Source organism: Pogoniulus pusillus, chromosome 13 (assembly GCF_015220805.1).
Source record: "Pogoniulus pusillus isolate bPogPus1 chromosome 13, bPogPus1.pri, whole genome shotgun sequence".
NCBI lineage: Eukaryota > Metazoa > Chordata > Aves > Piciformes > Lybiidae > Pogoniulus > Pogoniulus pusillus.
Genome location: NC_087276.1, coordinates 24,471,715 through 24,490,837, shown reverse-complemented (window position 1 = coordinate 24,490,837; position 19,123 = coordinate 24,471,715). Strand labels below are relative to the sequence as shown.

Genomic DNA, 19,123 nt, shown 5'->3' with positions numbered 1-19,123 from the left:
CCATTCCACATAAAACCTACCCTCCCAGGGGGCCTGAACAGCAGCCCACCTCCCTGTATCCCCAAACCGCAGCCCCTGGCTTCCTAGCATTGCACCACCAGGGTGAGTGACAATCCCCTTCCCGCTCTGTCCTACCTAGCTGCAAAAAATAACTTCCCAACTCCCATCTGAAAAAGCACCGATTAAAACAGAGGAATTCTGCCACCACTCCCAGGCCCTGGCTGGGCCACCTACGCTGGTGGAAAACCCAGCTCAGCCCATGCCTGCAGGAATAAAATCACCTGCGCTGCTGCCCTGGGGAGTCAAGGTGGAGATTGGATTTGCCTGTACAGCTCACCCAGACTTTGACAAGAGCTTTCCAGAACCCTGCAAACTGTCCTGAACTCCTGCCTCTTGCTGCAAGCTTCTCCCGCTGCTTATGGGTCACAGCCCAGACAGGAGATGAGGACATGACAAAGCCTCCCCAAAACTGCACAGTCCAGCAATCACCCACCAAGTGCCCCACAGCTGCTGCCAAATCCCAGAGCTGGATGTGTCACCTCTGTGAGGTGACCTTGTTCTTGAGCCTCTGCAGCCCCTCAGGGAAAGCCCACGCACTGTTTCTGGGTGAATGAGGATGGAGGAAGGTCCGACAGGGGAAGAAAACCAAAACTGCAGTGGGATGGGCATGACAAGACCTTGCAGTTCAAGCCCTTCTGTTTCGAATACATCCCAGGGCAGCACTTGCTCTTAGCCCACACAAGCAGCTGTTGTCAGCTTCTCACCACCAAGGCCTCTGTCCCCATGCTCTGGTAGGGTGGGTGCAGGAGGAATTGCTCTCACATGAAGAACACCTGAAAACCCCAGAAACACTCCAGTTTCCCAGGGCACTGAGGTCCTGCAAGAGCAACGGCTGCAAGCACAGAGCAGCACAGCGACCCTCTGGAGAACCTCCCGCAGGGGTAAAAAGGCAGCACAGGGACAAGGCAATCTGGGGACATGTCCTGGTTACCCCTGCAAGCCTGCAGGCTCTGCTGACAGCCTGGAGCAGGCAGGGCACTGCCAGCGTGACATGCTGGGCACTGCCAGCGTGACATGCTGGGCAGCGGGTGGGGGCACATGGCACTGAGCCTTGCAGCCGGGCAGGGGAAAATTAGCTGACAGAAGTTCCTGGTGTGGACGAGATTGAAGCCCACGTGATGCTGCAGGCACGTAACTGCATCCTTTATGCTAAGAAAGGAACCATTTCCTCCTCTAAAGGCACACACACACACACACAGACCAGCCTCACCATTTTTTGTCCTCCACCAGCTCGGAACTGACACAGCTATTTCCTGCAACTCCTCGATTCAACATCTGAAGCCTACTCTTTTGCCACCACCAACTTCAGCCCATTACACTGCACCCTCTCCCTAGCAGGTTTATCCTTCCTACTCCGTTGGCGTGGGTGGAGAGCAACGAACAGGACAATCTAAAGAACTGCAAATAAAACTATTTGCCTGAGCCGACCTTTGAAATTAAACCTCCCCAGGGCCTGGGTTCCAGCCCCAGACGAAGGACAGCTGTGCCACGAGAGGCTGCTTGCAGAGCTGCCCTGCTTCCTTAGCACCGGGGAAAACGTTTTGGATGCATCTCAGTTCTCCTCACTTGCAGGAGGAAAAGTCAAATGCCACGGATGGGACAGAAGGCTGGAGGGTGGATCCCAGCCCTGCTGCAAAGAATGAGCTGGAACAAAAAAAGCACCAAGGGGAAAAAAAAGCAAAAAAGAAATAAGTGAGAGGCAGGGTGCAAAGCAGAGAGGGGAATCTGGTTGCTCAAGTCATGAGAGCCAGCTCCTCACAAGCACACTTTGTGCTATTTTCCACTGTCGAGAGTGGAAAAAGCTATCTGTGGAAGTGGAAAACGGGCTCTCAACCTGCCGAGAGCCATCACTCATCGAGGTCCCACTGCAGAGAGGGGCTGCTGCGAGTCGTCGCTGCCCCGTGCTTGCCACTTCTGCAAAGGAGCAAGCAAGGAGGAGGGAAAAAAACACGCTTCAGAAAAAGCCCCTTGCAGCTCCACACCGACCTGTCAGCCCATGCTGAATCAGAGCTCCTGACTGCCGTGGTGCCCAGCTTTTCTAACGCAACAGGCTTTTTTAGCAAGGGACAACCATACAAGACCTGTGTTCCAGGAATGCAACCAAAACCAAAGCCAGGAGCCAGCTTTACCCTCCAATTATTTCCCTTTAGCCACGCTAGATTGCATTATTTTTGTTACAGTTAAGATGCCACTGCTACAACCCCACAGAAGACATGCAAGTTTCCAGTGCTTTAAGAACAGATTCCCAGCTGCAAACATCGACCCCAAGAACAATAAAAAAAGATAAACCCCAACATGGATTGACCCCAAAACTTAAGCAGCCCCTTTCAGCGCCAGATTCAGCCCTTCGCTCTACCCCCAGCACGTGTTTTGCAAATTGCAACATCTACCTTGCTTCTTGTCCATGGTTTCCCAGAAATGAAGCAGAACTCCAGCACGCCTGGCAGAAAAGCGGGATGGGGGCGGACGGGAGAAGGGAGGGTGTAAAAAAAAATAAATGAAAAGAGAAAAAAAAAAAAAGAAAAGAGAAAAAAAAAAGTCTCTCTCTATCGTGCAGGATCCTGCAGACCAGGCGCTCCTTGCACGCACCGGTGGCTGTTGTCAGTGGGGACACATGTGCCCGAAGCGCTGGCTGGCTTCACGCAGCTCTCCGCGCCCGGCGTTCCCAGTGCCCGGGAGCTGGGCGCAGCGAGCGGGGGGAGCCGGGGAAGGTAGCAGAGCGTTCCCCCATGGGCAGCTGCCGAGCCTGGCCGCCCTCGCCTCCAGTTACCCTTGAAAGCTCAACAGTTGTAAAAACTGCAGCGGAGAAATAGCAGGTGACGTCAACAGGAAACTGGGGGGGAGCCAGCTCCAGCTCCAGGAGCCATTGAAGCGCTGGATTGCTCCAGTGCATCCCGGTGGGACGCGTTTTCTTCCGACAAACTCAGCCATTCAAACCCAGCCTGCAGGCAGACAGGCACAACCCGCTCCTGCCTTCTCCAGCCCCCCTCCCCCCCCCCCCCCTCCCCGGGCATCCCATCGGAGCGACCCTTGCCCGAGGGCAGCCCTGCCACCGCCCAGCATCAGCCAGTCATCAGAGCCCACGCTCACTGGTTTGGGCACCGAGGGGGTGCGAGGATAGAAAGAGGTCACATTTCTTCATGCTGCAGGTGACACGTTAATTGCTTTGCCACTAACAACTATTACCACAACAAATAGTAGAAATATTGTTCCATGACAATATGGGCACAGAGCTCAGCAGCTATTCCAGGGTGACAACCGAGACGGCATCTCTGGTGGCAAAATATAAATTGCTGCAGGGATTTGGTTGGTAAATAGCAAGAGAGAGAGATGAAGAGATGAAGGGCGGGGGGGAGGAAGAAATCTATCACTCACTTCTCTACAAACACGTGCAAGAAAAGCTGTGGCAAAGTATTGCTGCTCTTCCCCTTCCCCTCAAAACCAGCCTGGCAGAAGCCGGTGCTGACATTCTTGATCAAAGCCAGACTTGGCTTTGACAGGCTGCAGTTTTGTTTTCAATTTCCCTGTCAGCCTGGAGGGGAGATACTGTACCAGCATCTCTGCCTTCAACTCCTTATAGAAAATGTGCCTCTGTTTTGTTCCTGAGCTGGTCCCTGACTTGTAGGCTGTGCCTGGCCGTACACATTTGCAGCCAGAAAAAGTCAGAGGTCAAGGTAAATGCACATACCAACATAATGAGTGACTCTAATTTTAAATGGTGTTTATATAAGCCCCAGAAGGACTGCGGAAGATATTTTCTCAAGCACAATTCCACTCCCAGGGTATAGTTTCAGGCACAGATCATCAGCATGTGAAGGATGCTGACGCAGGAGCTGCTGCATCAAGAGCCACCAGTGCCAGTCCCCAGCACGCTTGGGGAGAGTGATGCTGCACTGTCCTCTTATCACTGACTCTGGTTTCATGGCTGATTCCTCATCCCAGACATAAGATGCCTCAAGCATCTTTCCAGACACCCACAAAATCGGCGCAGCTTTGGAGCAGAAAGTCCCTAACTCAACAGGTGGGATGGGAAATACCATTTCCTTTGAGCTAGTGCTGCTGGGTTTCAGCGCCTGAGGACCAGGGGTGGTGTAAAGCAAAGCTTCTTGACATCTCTAAAGGGTCTTTAAAAAAACAACCAACCAAACAAACAAAACAAAAATCCAGGGAAACAAAAAATACTCAGAACAACAGGGAGGGAAATTCCTGAAACAAAACCAAGCATCCTTTCAAGTCTCACTACTGGCAGCTCTTTCACGTGGTTGCCAATGTGGTAGGAATTGCCTGGCCCTAACATCATCCAGCCCTTCATACACTACAGGTAATCCCAGAGGAACAAAAAGGCATCACTGGGTGTTTCACTGGTGTTAGTGAAGCCTCCCCACACCTCGATGCTGGGCCAAGGGCAGAGCCAGGGACAAAGATGGCTTCTATCGCTCCCACCAGCCTCCTGCCAGTGGGCAGACTTGAGTGAGTGGAAGAGCACACCCTTATAAAGAGAAATGAGTTCAGATGGTGCCCTGCCAGTCTGGTTAAGCCTGAGGACCAAGGAAGAGCCACTTTGCTGCAAGTAGCAAGCAGAATGTCCTGTTTTGGGTCAGCAAGGAGCTTTTCAGAAGTGTGTGCTTGCAACAGGGCAAAAACTTGATGGCTGTCTCAAAGGAAAAGTTACTGCCTAATCAGGGGCAGAGGGCAGTTTTCATGAGATACCTTTTCCCCTCCATGGATCATAGAATCAGCCAGGTTGGAAGAGACCTCCAAGCTCATCCAGGCCAACCTAGCACCCAGCCCTGTGCAATCAAGTAGACCATGGCACTAAGTGCCTCATCCAGGCTTTTCTTGAACACCTCCAGGGACAGTGACTCCACCACCTCCCTGGGCAGCCCATTCCAATGCCAATCACTCTCTCTGGCAGGAACTTCCTCCTAACATCCAGCCTAGACCTCCCCTGGCACAACTCGAGACTGTGTCCCCTTGTTCTGTTGCTGGTCACCTGGCAGAAGAGATCAACTCCCACCTGGCTACAATGTCCCTTCAGGTAGTTATAGACAGCAATGAGGTCACCCCTGAGCCTCCTTTTCTTCAGGCTGCACACCCCCAGCTCCCTCAGCCTCTCCTCCTAGGGTTTGTGTTCCAGGCCCCTCACCAGCTTCGTTGCCCTTCTCTACACACGCTCCAGTGCCTCAACATCTCTCCTGAACTGAGGGGCCCATGCAGCAGCTGGCTGTACAATCCCACTGCCACACCGCCCTCTGCACGATGCACCTCACCATCCATTAGGAACTGCAGTGGTTTTCCTGGCCAAGGCTGAAACGCAGCTGCACCCCAAGCCCAGGGGGCAAAGCCCTCACCTCCCCATGTGCAAAAGGTGCATGTCCCACAGGAGAGCCCCCCCCGTGCCTGAGCCACACACGGGACACGGAGCCTGCAGACTCTGCAGCGGTTCTGTTTTCAAACAAAGCCTTTGAACCGAATCCAAGGGGAAAGGGCACAGGGGCATCTTTCTCAGCCCCTCGGACGGTGCTTGGGGGCACTCAGTCACTGCCACCACACAGGGCTTGCCCCCTCCCGCGGAGCAGCACGTCACACTGACAGGGCCACCTGGGCTGAGTGAGACCGATGCAAGGCAGATGGGTGTGACCTGCTGGTACCCAGCAAGGGATCTGGGGACGTCAGCCAAAGCTACCAACAGCCACGTTCGTGTTGCCACCTCTGGGGCTCAGAGCCACACCCAGCCTCCGTGCAGCGGGCAGATAACGCTGCCGCAAGCCGCGCCGGCTCTGCCAGCGGCTCCGGGAGGATGTCACCGCCCAGCTAAAGTCCAGTTGTATTTTTAGGTTACCTGCATAACCCTAAGGGCTGGAAAAAAAATGTTTGATTTTGTTGTTTTGTTCCCAGGTGGCAGCTCGCTGTCCTGCAGTCCAGTGACAATGCAGGCTCCTCTCCAAGAAACCACACCTGAACAGAGACCAGACTTAGAATCATAGAATCAACCGGGTTGGAAGAGACCTCCAAGATCATCCAGTCCAACCTAGCACCCAGTACATCTCTCGTGAATTGAGGGGCCCAGAACTGGACACAGTACTCAGGGTGTGGCCTGACCAGTGTTGAGTACAGGGGCAAAATAACCTCCCTTGTCCTACTGGCCACACTGTTCCTGAGCCAGGCCAGGATGCCACTGGCTCTCCTGGCCACTTGGACACACTGCCGGCTCCTATTCAGCTACTATCTACCAGAACCCCCAGGTCCTTTTCTGCCTGGCTGCTCTCCAGCCTGTAGCACTGCTTGGGGTTGTTGTGGCAAAGTGCAGAACTGTGCACTTGGCCTTGTTCAGTCTCATCCATTGGCCTCTGCCCACCCATCCAGCCTGTCGAGGTCCCTCTGCAGGGCTCTCCTACCCTCCAACAGATCCACACCTGCTCCTAGCTTGGTGTCATCTGCAAACTTACTGACACTGGACTCAATCCCCTTGTCCAGATCATCAATAAAGATACTGAACAGGATGAGGTCCAGCACTGATCTCTGGGGGACACCGCTAGTGACAGCTGCCAACTGGATGTGGCACCATTCACCACCACTCTCTGGGCCCAGCCCTCCAGCCAGTTCTTGACCCATTTCAGAGTGAATCTGTCCAATCTGACTTGCTCCCAACAAAGCTGAAAAGCTGCAGCTAGCTGGGATTTGCAGCGTGCTGCTGTGGGACACGTTACCTATGTGCCAAGAGTTGGGCTGCTCAGCACCAGAGCTTGTGCAAAACCCTGGGGAAGAAGTGGTTACAGTCCCAGGGACACCTCTTTGGAGCAGGCATGGAGCTGGGGTTTGGGCAAAGCCTGCTCTGAAAGAGGTGCCACAAGGCTGGGCACTACCTCCTCTGCATCACTCTAATTGGATTTCATAAAGCACAGCACAGAAAGTTCCACCTTAACATGAGGAAAAACTTCTTTACTGTGAGAGTGAAAACACCGTAGCAGGCTGCCCAGAAAGGTTATGAGGTCTCCTTCTCTGAAGACTTTCAAGACCCATCTGGATGCATTCCTATCTGACCCTCCTTAAGTGATCCTGCTTTGGAGGGGGGTTGGACTCCATCTCCAGAGGTCCCTTCCAACCCCTACCATTCTATGATCATATGATTCCTCCCGTAGTAAGGAATGCACTTAAAACTCAGCTGCCTGCCAGTGTGGACCCACCAAGGATAGGCTGAGGGGTGCTGGGAAAATGCTTGGGGTGGGTAAATTAACCCAACCCAAAGACAAGGCATGGGCCTGGCCAGTCCAAAGCACATGCAGCCAGCATGCAGCCTATGGCCAGGAGCCACCTCGTGGGACCAGCAATGGCTGCACTGCTTCGGCTGCAGACACTGGCATGCTGCCACCAGACAAAGGTCTGGAAGCAATCCCAGCCTCAACGCCTTAATGGTTAGGAGAAAGTGGAGGAGATGGTGCTTAGAAAAGAGCAAAGAGCATGCTGCAAAAGAAATTAAAACAAAGAGCACAGAGAGGGGGATTTGCCATTGGAATGGGCTGCCCAGGGAGGTGGTGGAGTTGCCATCCCTGGTGAATGAAAAGACTGTGATGGGGCACTTAGTACCATGGTCTAGTTGACTGGACAGGGCTGGGTGCTAGGGTGGACTGGATGAGCTTGGAGGTCTCTTCCAACCTGGTTGATTCTATGAAAAACAGAGAGAAAGGAGGAGGCAGAACCATCACCTGCACCTATCTCTCTGCAGCAAGCACCCAACCCTTCTCCCAGAGCAACAATCCTCCTCCCTTTGATTTCTCAGCCCACAGGCAAAGCTATGAAAGAATAAGATGTGTTTGGAATTGATGTGTTCAGCTGGTGACAGTTTCCTAATGCGAGAGAAAACTCAAACTGTGTTTGGAATAGATCAGCTTGACAGGAGGCAGACTGTTAGTTAGTGGGAAAGGAAAAGTGCCATTTGACTTTTTGTCAGCTGTAACTCCACCCCCCAGAGTCGATAGACTTTCTTTTTCTAGCCAAATTGGTGCAATTCAAGTACTTCCAGGTGTCTGTACACTTGGCAGGAGAGCAGAGTATTCCCCCTCTGCTTCTAACTCAATTCTTTAAAGAAAAAAAGAGAGGTAAATCCTAGCTGCCTACCATCCTCCCTCCAATTTATTTGGGGCAGGGATAGAGTGAATTTCATTTCTGCAAATGATGTCAGACAGAGCAGGCACCTGCTCTGAAAATGGAAAACAACCAAAGAAGGACTCAGTGTCCACTCAGCTCAAGGAGAGAGATAGAAACAAGAGACCAACCAGGTGCTTCCCTTTCCAAGGCCAGCACCTGTGCTGGAGAATAGGGCAGGAGCTGCTCAGTTGGTTTGTAGTGGCGTTACCCTCTGGAGTCTGGGGCTATTTCCTGCTCCCAGGATGCCACTGCAGCTCAGGAGGACAAAGTCAAAGCATCTTTGCTGATCTCCCCAGCACCATGTCTCTCTAACTCCAGTGGCCATCCCTCTTCCCTGCCTCTCTCACTCTGTCCTCTCCCCACTCTGGAGAACCAGTCAGAAGATACAAATGCAAAGGATTCATTGGGCCAGAGAGTTGGTGCAAAGCAGACACAGCCAGCTGGAGTCTCCAGTTCCTCCACTGAGGTTTTTCCTGAGAAAATTCACCCCAACATGAGGTGAATGGGGAGCTGAGATGCCTTCCTAGGCTCGGATAAGACAAAGAAAAACCAGAGGCTGACAGCAGCCAGGGAACACAGGCACTGTCCAATTCCCCTCAGGCTTATCTCCACGAGAGCCTGTTACTGCACCCAAACCTCAGCCAAAAACCATCAGTCTTAACTGCTAATGATGCTCCCAAGTCAAGGGAGGTGAAATATGACCCTCTTGGTCCCCATAACCTGCTTGCAATGAGGCTGGTAATAAGGGCTGAGGTAGCAAGGGGAGAGCTGGCTCCTGAAACCCCCAGAAGAGCTTGGCCACAGCAAGCCAGACTGGCAGCCTCTTCTGGCATTTACCACACCATCTCTCTGGCCCTCACCACATAACTCCTGCTCTCCCATCACTGTCTGTTCCTCTGCCCCAGAGGGAAGGCTACATCCACATTCCCAGAACAAATACTTTGTCCAGCTGGTCCATGAAATCAGCTCCTGCTGCTCGCTGGTTTAGGATCTTAAGGGTATCATAGAACCTTAATATGCTTTGGGTTCAAAGGGACCTTTAAATGTTATCTAGTCCAATCCCTCTGCAGTCAGCAGGGACATCTGCAACTAGAGCAGGTTGGTCAGAGCTCTAAACAACCTGACCTGGAATGGTTCCAGGGATGAAGCATCTACGATGTCTCTGAGCAACCTGGATCAGTGTCTGACCACCCTCAGAAGTAAAAAATGTCTTCCTCCTATCTTGTCTGAATCTCCCTCTCTCAGTTTAAACCATCACACCTTGCCTTATTACTCATGCCCTTGTAGAAAGTCCTTCAGTTTTCAAGTACTGAAAGGCCACAAGAAGGTCTCCCCGGAGTCTTCTCTTCTCTTGGCTGAACAACCTCCACTGACTCTGTCTTCACAGCCAAGGGGTTCCAGCCTTTAGATCACTGCTGTGGCCTCCTCTGGCTTTGACCCAACAGGTCCATGTCTCTCTTGTGCTGAGGACTCCAGAGCTGAACCCAGCCCTGCAGGTGAGGTCTCAGCTGCCCACACTGCTGTGGATGCAACTCTGGACAGGGTTGGTTTCTGGGCTGTGAGCACTCTGTGCCCACTCATATCCTCTTATCTGAAGCTGCCACATCCCTGCATGGGGAAAACACCTGCAGCGGATGTGCCCAGTACCCACAGGGCAGCTTTGATTCATGCCTGGGCAAGGCAGGGACGCCATGGGTGATGTGCCCACAGCTCAGCAGCCTTTTGCCACCGCAGTCCCACGTGGCTGCTGGCAGGAAGGGCACAGCCTGGCTCTGCTGCTTGCATTTTGAGTGGGCTTTAGTTTTCCCTCTCCTTTTTCCCACTCTTAGCCTACCTCTCTCAAATCCAGCTGCTGCACTGCACTTTTCCCAGCATTCAGGGGGAAAAGCCTTGCAGGTTTTCCTAGCAAAGCTAGCCTAAAGAGCCATCCCTGTCCCAGGAAGCCAGCAGTCTCAACACATCCAGCTCAAATGCCAGCTCAAGAGCTCACAGGCTCGACTCAGTGCAGTTCAGCCTGCAGCTTCTCAAGGGGCTCACTTGAGGCTTCTAAGAACCATTTGCACTTCAATAAGAAATAATAACGCTCTAAAAAAAACCCTTTACTACAAAGAACCAGCCTCACACCGACCGTGTGCTCTGCAGGGCAGCATGTGAATGGGCAAGGAGAGGAGCTGGAAGGAGAGGTGTGAAAGGTCAGACCTGCTGGAGCTAAGGGGCCAGGCTGGCTGGCTCCCTTCCCTGCACTGCTCACACATCGTTTCCCTAGTTGAGCTGCACCGGTAAAACCCCAGGGGGAAATCCACAGTTACCAGACAAGAAATTCTTTGTGGATCCCAAATCAAGGGTAAACTCTTGCAGCTACCTGGAACGGGCACAAAGAAATCACACGTACAGGAGAGCCGCTGGAGGAAAAGAGGAGTTGTTTTCTAGCACCTCAGCAAAGCACACACAAGGCTGGTAAGAGTTTCAATTAAAATTCACCCACAATTGCTGCCTGGTGATTTCTAGAGGTGCCTCCTCCTGCTTTATTCTGGTCACATAGACATTCTTCAACAAAGCAGGCAGGTGTTAATTAATACCTGTGAAAAGATTCTCCTGGGCAAGAGCACAGGGTCTGCAGAGCAGAAGAGACAGCCTGGCCACAGCACAGCCCAGTGGCTATCCTGGGCTCAGAGGAGAGCCCCAGTCCTGGCTGGTGCCAGCCATCCTCTGGCCACGATGCTCACAGCCAAGCAGTCACAGGAATCAACTGAAAACCTGCAAGAAATGAGCTGTGGATGCTAATGAAAAGTGAACGCAGGGGGATGCAGAAGCAGCAGATCTAAACCACCCACCTTCTTCTCTGTCAGTGTGCAGCCGTTTCCAGCCCCAAGTAAAAGGGATGCTGCCAGAGAGACAGAGCAAAGCATGGAAGCTGGTCCTGGTCCGTGCTCTACCCCCAGCAGCATCACCACCCACCTCCTCCAGCCGTGCATCCTCCTTTCTGCACCATTACATCCTCTCTTTTCTGACCAGCTAGCTCTTGCCCAAGGGGATGGTAGTTGCCAGCCAGGTGGGGTGGAAGATCTTAGTTGCAAGGAGACCAGGGAAACCTCAGAAGCCAACTGAGCACACATGCAGATGCAGGGAATTGTCCTGTGCTGTCCTGCCCTAGCGCTGGCAGGGATTTCCTGGGTGCAGACACGGCGGGGGGGGTGACAAACAAGCACGTGGGGCTGGGCCTGTCGCCTGCCCCCAAGCGCCTTCTAAAGGTGCCTGGAAGATGACAAAGATCAGCCAAAGCAACCTATCAGCGCAAGGTGGCTTCACCTTTGGCTGAGGTGCAGCTCGGCAGCACGTCAAGGCAGAAACCAAGCAGTCCGCAGCGGCAGGGGATTTTCAGCTATGCAGAGCAGCTTTCGTCAGAAGTCTCTGTGGTGAGCACATCTGGCTCTCAGAAGAGCCACGTCATGTGTAGTGACGTGCTGCAAAGGCATTCTCATGCCTTCAGGACAACACACCCCCCTGCACTCTGCCTGCCCACGGGGAAGACCTTCAGGAGTGACTCAGAGGGACCATCCTCGGGGCTGCAAGTTCTGCTGCTCTGTCATCTCCCCCTCAAGTCTCAACTTTCTCATCCCAACACCAAGTAAGCCAAGATCTCTCCATCCTGCAGCAAAGAATGCTCGTATCACACAGTGTGCTTGCCCCTCACCTCCTTTAGGAAAGCCTCCTGGAGGAAGCTGCATGCAGCAGGAGAGGACATCTGCTCCAGCTGCTTTGGGATGGTGAGATAACGTCCTCCAGCAAGCTGGACTGGGATGCCACCAGCTCCAAGGGCTGCTATTAACATAGCCAGGGCCACATGGCCGACTCCATACACCACAAAGCAGTATCTAACTGGTCTGCAAGCCCAGACAAGCTGACACTCCCTAGATAACCTCGTCATCCTCCCCTGAACCACCCCCAGCCCATCCACGTAACCAGCACTGCGTGTTTATGATCTGTCAGACACATGACTGTCACCTGCCAAGCTCTGCAGAAGAGCTTCTTCCCCTTCTGTCCCTCTGCCCTGCACCATGGGTCACCTGCACCCATCACGAAAAGACAATAAGGTAGGACACAGCTCTTGGCACCACCAAAGAGATGTCTGCAGGACCCCACCCCAGCTGCAGGGTTTTATCTGTTCCTTATTGGAGATCTCCAAGACCTTTGGGGGAAGAAAATATCGCCATTAAAAGCTGCTTTGTTTCCTAAAACATACCACAGGTACCATCAAGGCAGGAGATGAGGCTGCAGGGTACAAACACCCACAACAAGGGACGCTCAGTGCCCAGCAGGCAGCTCCCAGGGAGGAGAAGGTCCAACACCATCATCATCCTCAGACAGGGTCATCAGATATAAGCAATTAGGCTGATGCCAGCACCAAACCACAGCTAAGGTTAGCAACCTGTGATGGGAAATTACTTGCATTGAGCACTTTGGAGGTTTCTGCCCGTCCCAAACTAGTTTTTTTTTTCCTTCTGTAGTGGTAGTGGTGGTGCAGGAGAAGGAAGGGTGGAAGCTCTACAAACAAGTTCTGCTAAGTTTTGTCTCCTCCTCATCCTGCCTCCTCTCAAGTTGTTTTTAATGGAAATTTATCTTAAAAAAAAAAAAAAAAAGGCATTTCACTGGAAATGATGAAATTAAGGCTTAGAGTCTTACAGGGAAGATGTAGCTCAGTAGAGACCTCCCACAGCTCAGTGTGGGCAGGAACAGTCTCGTGGGTACTGGACCTTCCCCAGCTCCTCACGCACTATGCCAGCTCCCAGAGCATGAGGCAACAGCCAGGCCATCACCTTCAGATGTCTCCTTCGCTGGCTTCCAGGCAAGCAGGGCTGTAAAGTCAGCCGTAGCTCGCAGGGTCAGGGCAGAGGCATCCCGCTGCACCACACCCCGGCGCACCGAACAGCTCCCTGAGGACACAACGCTCGCATTTCGGAGAAACCCAGCTCCAGCACTCCGTGTCTTTACAAACAAGATCGGGTGTCTTTTTACACAATCCAGCTTAATTTGCCCAAGAGCTGTTGGACTGCCTGGAGTAATTCCTGGAAACAACGTCCTGACCTCCAGCCAAGCACGGTGCTCACCATCATCCCTGACCTTAAAGCCCATGATTCCAGTGATTCCCCATTCCTCCCTACATTACATCCAGCAGCCTACAAGGGCAATCACGCCACACAGAAAAGCCCACCAGCCTCCAGAGCTCTTCCAAAGTGCAGTCCATCTTCTCTTTCAGACAGCACACAAAGCAACCCTGTGCAGCTGCACCCACAAATTAATTAAGCCATGTGGACAACTTGCAGAGAGAAAAGATGATGGAGAGAGTTCAGTCCCCTACATCTTCATCCCACTGCAGGTCCAGAACCTCCTGCCCAGCACTGGGCAGCAATTCCCTCCCTCCCATACCTATTGGGACCACAAAGCCCTTCCCCTTGACTACACCATAACTGCCTGCATCCCGCATGGGCAGAGAAAGGTGCCCTGTCCCAGCTCTAGAGAAGGGAGCAGAGACTGAGACTCACTGCAAACTAAGGCCAGCTGGACCACAAGACACCTACCGTGATACCTGAAAGAGATGCAGTGGTGCCCAGTAATTATGGTATTCCTTGGGGCAATGAACATTTACACTCACAGTGCTGCCATGGAATCAGTGCAGCATCATTCCCAAGCAGATCTGGAGCTGTGGAGAGATGGATTACCTCCCAGACTGATAGAAGAACAGAAATCCCAGACTGATAAAAGAACAGAAACTTCCAACTGCTGGCATAAAACATCCTCACTGCCTTCTCCCTCACCCAAAATCCGTGGCTAAGACTTGACCTACACTACAGAGTTTTGTCAGCAAAGGATGGTGAGTAGACCTAGCTCTATTTGTACCCACAAGCGGTCCTGAGTCATGCCAGTAAAACCCCAAACTTTTTGTTGGTAGGGTAAAATCACCTCCCCAGCCAGCCCAAGTTCCTCTCCCAGCTCTTTCCCCAGCAAATAGCCTGTCTGGGCAGTACCTTTTTAACACCAGTGAAAACCATCTGCCGTCCTCAAAGCCACATAGCCCCACGTCCACAGCAGTGGCTTCTCAGGTCATAAAATCACCAGCACCAAAAACCCTATATCCACTCTCAGGCACCTAAAGTGAAGCTCTACAAAGCACAGAGGAGTATCTTCCAGCAGCAACCACTTTGCAAACTGCAGGGGCAAAGCAAACTCGGACTTAGCCCTGGACTGGAGTCTGCAGCCCAGAGCTAGAAAGGAAAAGCAGCAGCTTTCAAGGAGGAGCATTAGCCACTGAAAAAAAAGAGGGGAGCATCCCTCTAAAGAGGGAAAGGGACTACTAAAGCACAGCTAAATATTTGTCACATCCAACATGATATTGTGCCCACCATTATGTTCACAGAAAGCAGCACAAGGAAGAGGGCAGGAGCAAAGGTCAGTGCTCTCTCCATGATTGCTATCATCAGCTGGATGGTTCCATGGGATCAGAGCTCCTAGTCATGCAACCTCCCTGCCCCCATGCACCCAGGGACATCAGGCTGGTGGCTGAACAGGAGCCCAATGGCAAAGTCCTGCTTCTCCAGGTCATGGCTCCATGTCTGTTTCCAGCAGAATTGCCTTGTTCTGGGATGGCAGCAGGGAAAGCATGAACGGCACATCAGACAGTACAGGATTCACACATGACTGAATTGCATAATGGTGGTGAGATCCCATGGAGGGCACAGTCATGGCATGGGAGGGATATGTCCCCACTGCTTATTTACCTCTCCAGAATAGATGCACCAGCAGAACAAGTACCAGTTCATCCCTGGGTTCTGGCATTCCTCACCACTGATTTTTTCCAAGCCTCGGTGTCAGAGGAGAGCTGTCTCCCCAGCAGCACAGCCTGGCTTAGCTGGACCCTTCCCAGCAACACCCATCTTCCTGGAGGAAGACCTCTGCCCTAAAGAGAAGGACTTGCTTTTGAATTAGTTGCCACTGGGTGAGCCCAGGGGAAGCCAAGCAGGTCTTCTCCCTCCAGGTCCCATCTGTGCACCCTCCCTCCGCACAGCTGCACAGCTGCTTTCTCCAGCAAACTCCCTGGGTTTAGGAGATATGTTCCCTCAGGAGGGGCTTCACAGGGGCCACCCAAGTCACAGCCAAGGTGATGGACACACAGGTTTTCCTAGAAAGGCAGGAAACATGCCTCAAAGCCCAGAGGAAAGGCAGCAGCCTTTGTACACGGGACCCAACACAGACTCTGCCCACTCTATCCTACTTCTGCACTCACCCTAAAGCTGCAAACCCCCCAAGGCTCAATCTCCGTCTGCTTTAACCTCTCGGACACATCTCCTCTCTCTCCACAGCACCTATTTCGTCAAAAAAGGTGCAGACTTTGCTGGAAAAGCTTGCCCAGCACCAGCCACATGTTGCAATCTGCAGCTAGAGGCTGCGTCCCTTGCAAAGCTCTGCAAGGAGGAGAGCTGGGCAGCTCCGGAGCTTTGCACTCAATTCCTTCATTCAGTGTCACAGATTTGAGGGAGCACATCTAGAGGCAGCATTGGTGACCTGGGAAAACAGGGAGCTTTTGCATATTCTAACAGACATCAGATCGACAATGCAAGATAAAACCCAGCGACGTTTTCCCACACCTGATCCTGTGAGATAACTTGGATCAAGCAGATACCGGCATGGGAAGAGGAAGAAAGCCCCAATCCGTCCTAAGCTTCACCTAATCCCCACAAGGTGTTTATCTCCCAAGCTATGTTTAGCGCAGAGCGAGGCAAAGCTCTTGCCCAGCACCATTCCTGTCGCCCAGCACCATTCCTGCCGCACGTGTCATGGCCAGCCACGCGCATCCCCAAAATCTCTCTGGGCAGGAGACAGCCCCGTGACTAACTCGAAACAAAGGCAGGTGAGTCTTGGTAAGCATCTGTCACCGAAACGGCCAACCTGAGAGCCTCAACGCAGCGCTCTCCTTTCTTACCACCCTAGGCCACTCAACCAGCACAAAGAAACCCAACAATACTCACTGCATTTCCCCAGGGAGAATTAGGGAAATTTAGCTTCAATTCAGGCTGCCCAAGGGCCAAAGGAGCTTCTGCCAGTGCTGCCAGCACCATTCACAGTGCCGGCAGCAGGTGCACGCACTTGGAGCTAGGACCATCCCCATGCCCAGCCTCAAATGGCTGGCAGTGCCAAGGAAAGGTGTAAAACCAAAGCAAAGGCACAGTGGATGGCAAGCAGGGTGAGAGGAGGTTTTGCAGAGATAGATAAATCAGACACACTCAGGATCAATCTCCATGCTGAACACTGTCCCAAAAGGGGCAAAGGAGCTTGGGCCAAATGGAGACCCAGAGCTGGCAGTGCTAGCAGAGGCCAGGCACACATGCAACACCTCCAGCAAAGGATCTTTCATGAATGAACCAGTTCATCACAACCAACAGCCCCACGCAGCCAGAAACCTGCAGATACAGAAAAGTTGCAAACTTCCTCCAAGGAAAGGGCCACATTCCCACGTACTCCCACCAGCTTCACCCTTTGCTGCCAGCCAGGTTGCTTCCCCCAAAACCCTCGCTTTCTGCATAAGCAGTCCCGCAGCCAAGCTCACCTCTTCCTTCCATCCACACATCCACACGCGCTATCCAAGCAAGAGCTTTGAGCTAGGATGTGCCGGTGAGAGCCTCTTTAAGAAGCCCGGGTTGATGCCTTTCAACGCGGGCCGGCGGGAGGCATGTGCCCGTACCTGTGAGTCAGCAGCTCCGCTCAGCAGCACCGTAAACCGCTGCTGATTCACACCCTGCTTACACAGCAAACAGGAAACTCAGGTCCACATTCCCTCCGGTTAAGACACGGATCATGTAAAAATGGGGGGCTGGGGAAAAAAGAAGTCACGCCGAGGTGCGTTCATCTCTTCACATGGTTCCTGACTTCAAGTTTCCAGTGCATCACTCTCGAACAAGGAAAAACCCTCAAATTTTGATCCGGTGGCAGGAGAGGCAGCGACCGAGCTCCGTGTGCTCCCTCCTCCGCCCGGTCCGCGATCACGGTGCTGATGTAACCGGCTCCCGGGAGCACCGAGATACCAGCAAAGCCATCTCCTCATCTTCCTCACTCGCGGCACCCTGGCGGTGTCATCTCAGGCTGATGCTTGCCAGCTGGTGCTCACCTTGGGACAGCGACCAGGCTACCTGAGTCACTGCCATGTTCTATAAATAACATCCGTGACACAGGGTCACGTTTGGCAGCCGAGGATGGTAGCAACAATGGGAAACTCCACCGCCGTGCTCCTGGCACATGCACCAGCATGGAGGCATAGACGCGGCAGAGCCACCAAAACGAAAGTCCCTGTCACGGGGAATGGGATCTAGGCCATAGGGAGTGGGATCCATGCTGTGGGGAGCAGGATCCTCACCCTCACCTTTCTTGCCTCCTTAGTCCAAGACAAAAGCTGTGCTTATCCTCGGCACAGGATGGTGCAAGCCTCACGACACTCGCTGAGCTGTCACCGGGGTTAGTTTGAGGGGGAGAGCCTCCAGCAGCAGGTATAGCGCTCCCATACTGTTATTTATGGTTCCCCACACCACTAACAGCGTCAGGCTCTGCGGCCTCCAGATCCACTTCCCTTACACGCAGCCCACAACCCCCAGGCTCTGCAGCACAGAGAGGACACAGGAGCCTGACCCAAACTCCAGCAAGCAATGCTAGGTTGCAGCCAGCTCACAGTGTGCCACTCAGCCGGGACAGGCTACGCAGAGGAAGCCCCGGCCGGCAGCAGCGGGGAGCCCACGCCCGACGCGTTGGGCAACAGCCCCGTACCCGCGGGTTACGCCAGACCCGACAACGCAGCCGCATCCCGTTCCTCCTCTCCCCAGCCCCGCAAAGCATCGCCCCCCGGACTCGATCCTACCTCTGGGCAGGGACATGGCGACAACAACCCCACGGCGCCCGGGCTGAGCGCGGCGCCCGGCGAAGTCCGGCCCAGCACGGCGGACGCGGGGAAAGAACGACGGGGCGGGGCGACGGCCTGCCGGCTCCGCCCCCGCGACGCGCGATTGGTCCGCGTCGAGATGGGGGCGTGGTTACCGCCCCCAGCTGGGAGAGTTTGGCGGTTCCCGGGCACGGCGGTGAGGTGGAAGTCAGGAGGGTGGGCAAGAGAGTGCCCCGTGTAACCGGGGCGTGCCCGCTGCCCTCGTCACGGGCGTGACCCCACCGCGGCACACGAGGGGTAGAAGTGGTAGCTGGGGCGGGGAGCCTTGTCTGCAGTACGGTTCAGGAGGCCATCGTCCTGTGTTACGCTTTGCCCCACACAGTTAGCATGGGGTGTTGTGCAGCCGAAACCAGCCACTCATCGCTTGTCCCGTAGGTCTCTGCTCCTACGCGCCGTGGGTTCCACCAGTGGGCCTAGCTGAGAAATCGATGGTGATTTATTAACCTCCAAGTCACTGAGAATTTCTGTGATTCAGTGAAATCAGTTCCTTATAGCCCAGCAATGTGCAGTGACATGGCCCAGGATGAGGATGCGGGCTGGAAACCTTCTGCTGTGAGCACAGACTGAGTTGGGGTGGTTCAGCCTGGAGAAGAGAAGGCTTCTTGTGGCCTTTCATGACTTAAAGGGAGTGTGTGTTGGTGATGGTTTTAAACTACACCAGTGAGATTCAGATTTTTTTTGTGCTGAAGGTGGTGAGACACTGGCCCACATTGCCCAGAGAGGTGGTAGATGATCCATCCCTGGAACCATTCCAGGTCACGTTGAGGCTCTGAGCAGTCTGCCATAGTTCAAGATGTCCCTGATAACTGCAGGGAGGTTGAAGGAAGATGATCTGTAAGGTGTCTTCCAACCCAAACCAGTCTATGATTCCGTGATGCTCCCCAAACACCCGATTTGGGCTACAGACCATAGCAGTTGAACAGGACATGAGTG

The 19,123-nt window shown here is 53.4% G+C and overlaps 1 protein-coding gene across 3 annotated transcripts in view; it reads right to left on the bottom strand.

The window, feature by feature from the left end:
* MAP2K3 (mitogen-activated protein kinase kinase 3) overlaps positions 1–18,205 on the bottom strand; it is a 37,529-nt gene extending 19,324 nt beyond the window's left edge. The window contains exon 1 of one of the 3 annotated variants that reach the window (XM_064153592.1): positions 18,110–18,205. In XM_064153592.1, coding sequence (XP_064009662.1) covers positions 18,110–18,125 — 16 coding nt within the window. In that variant the 5' untranslated portion in view covers positions 18,126–18,205. Of the gene's footprint in view, positions 1–2,450; positions 2,515–16,810; positions 16,839–18,109 lie in introns of those variants that run through there. The other 2 variants (XM_064153594.1, XM_064153593.1) reach the window with 2 other exon arrangements.
* Between the last annotated feature and the right edge of the window lie 918 nt (positions 18,206–19,123).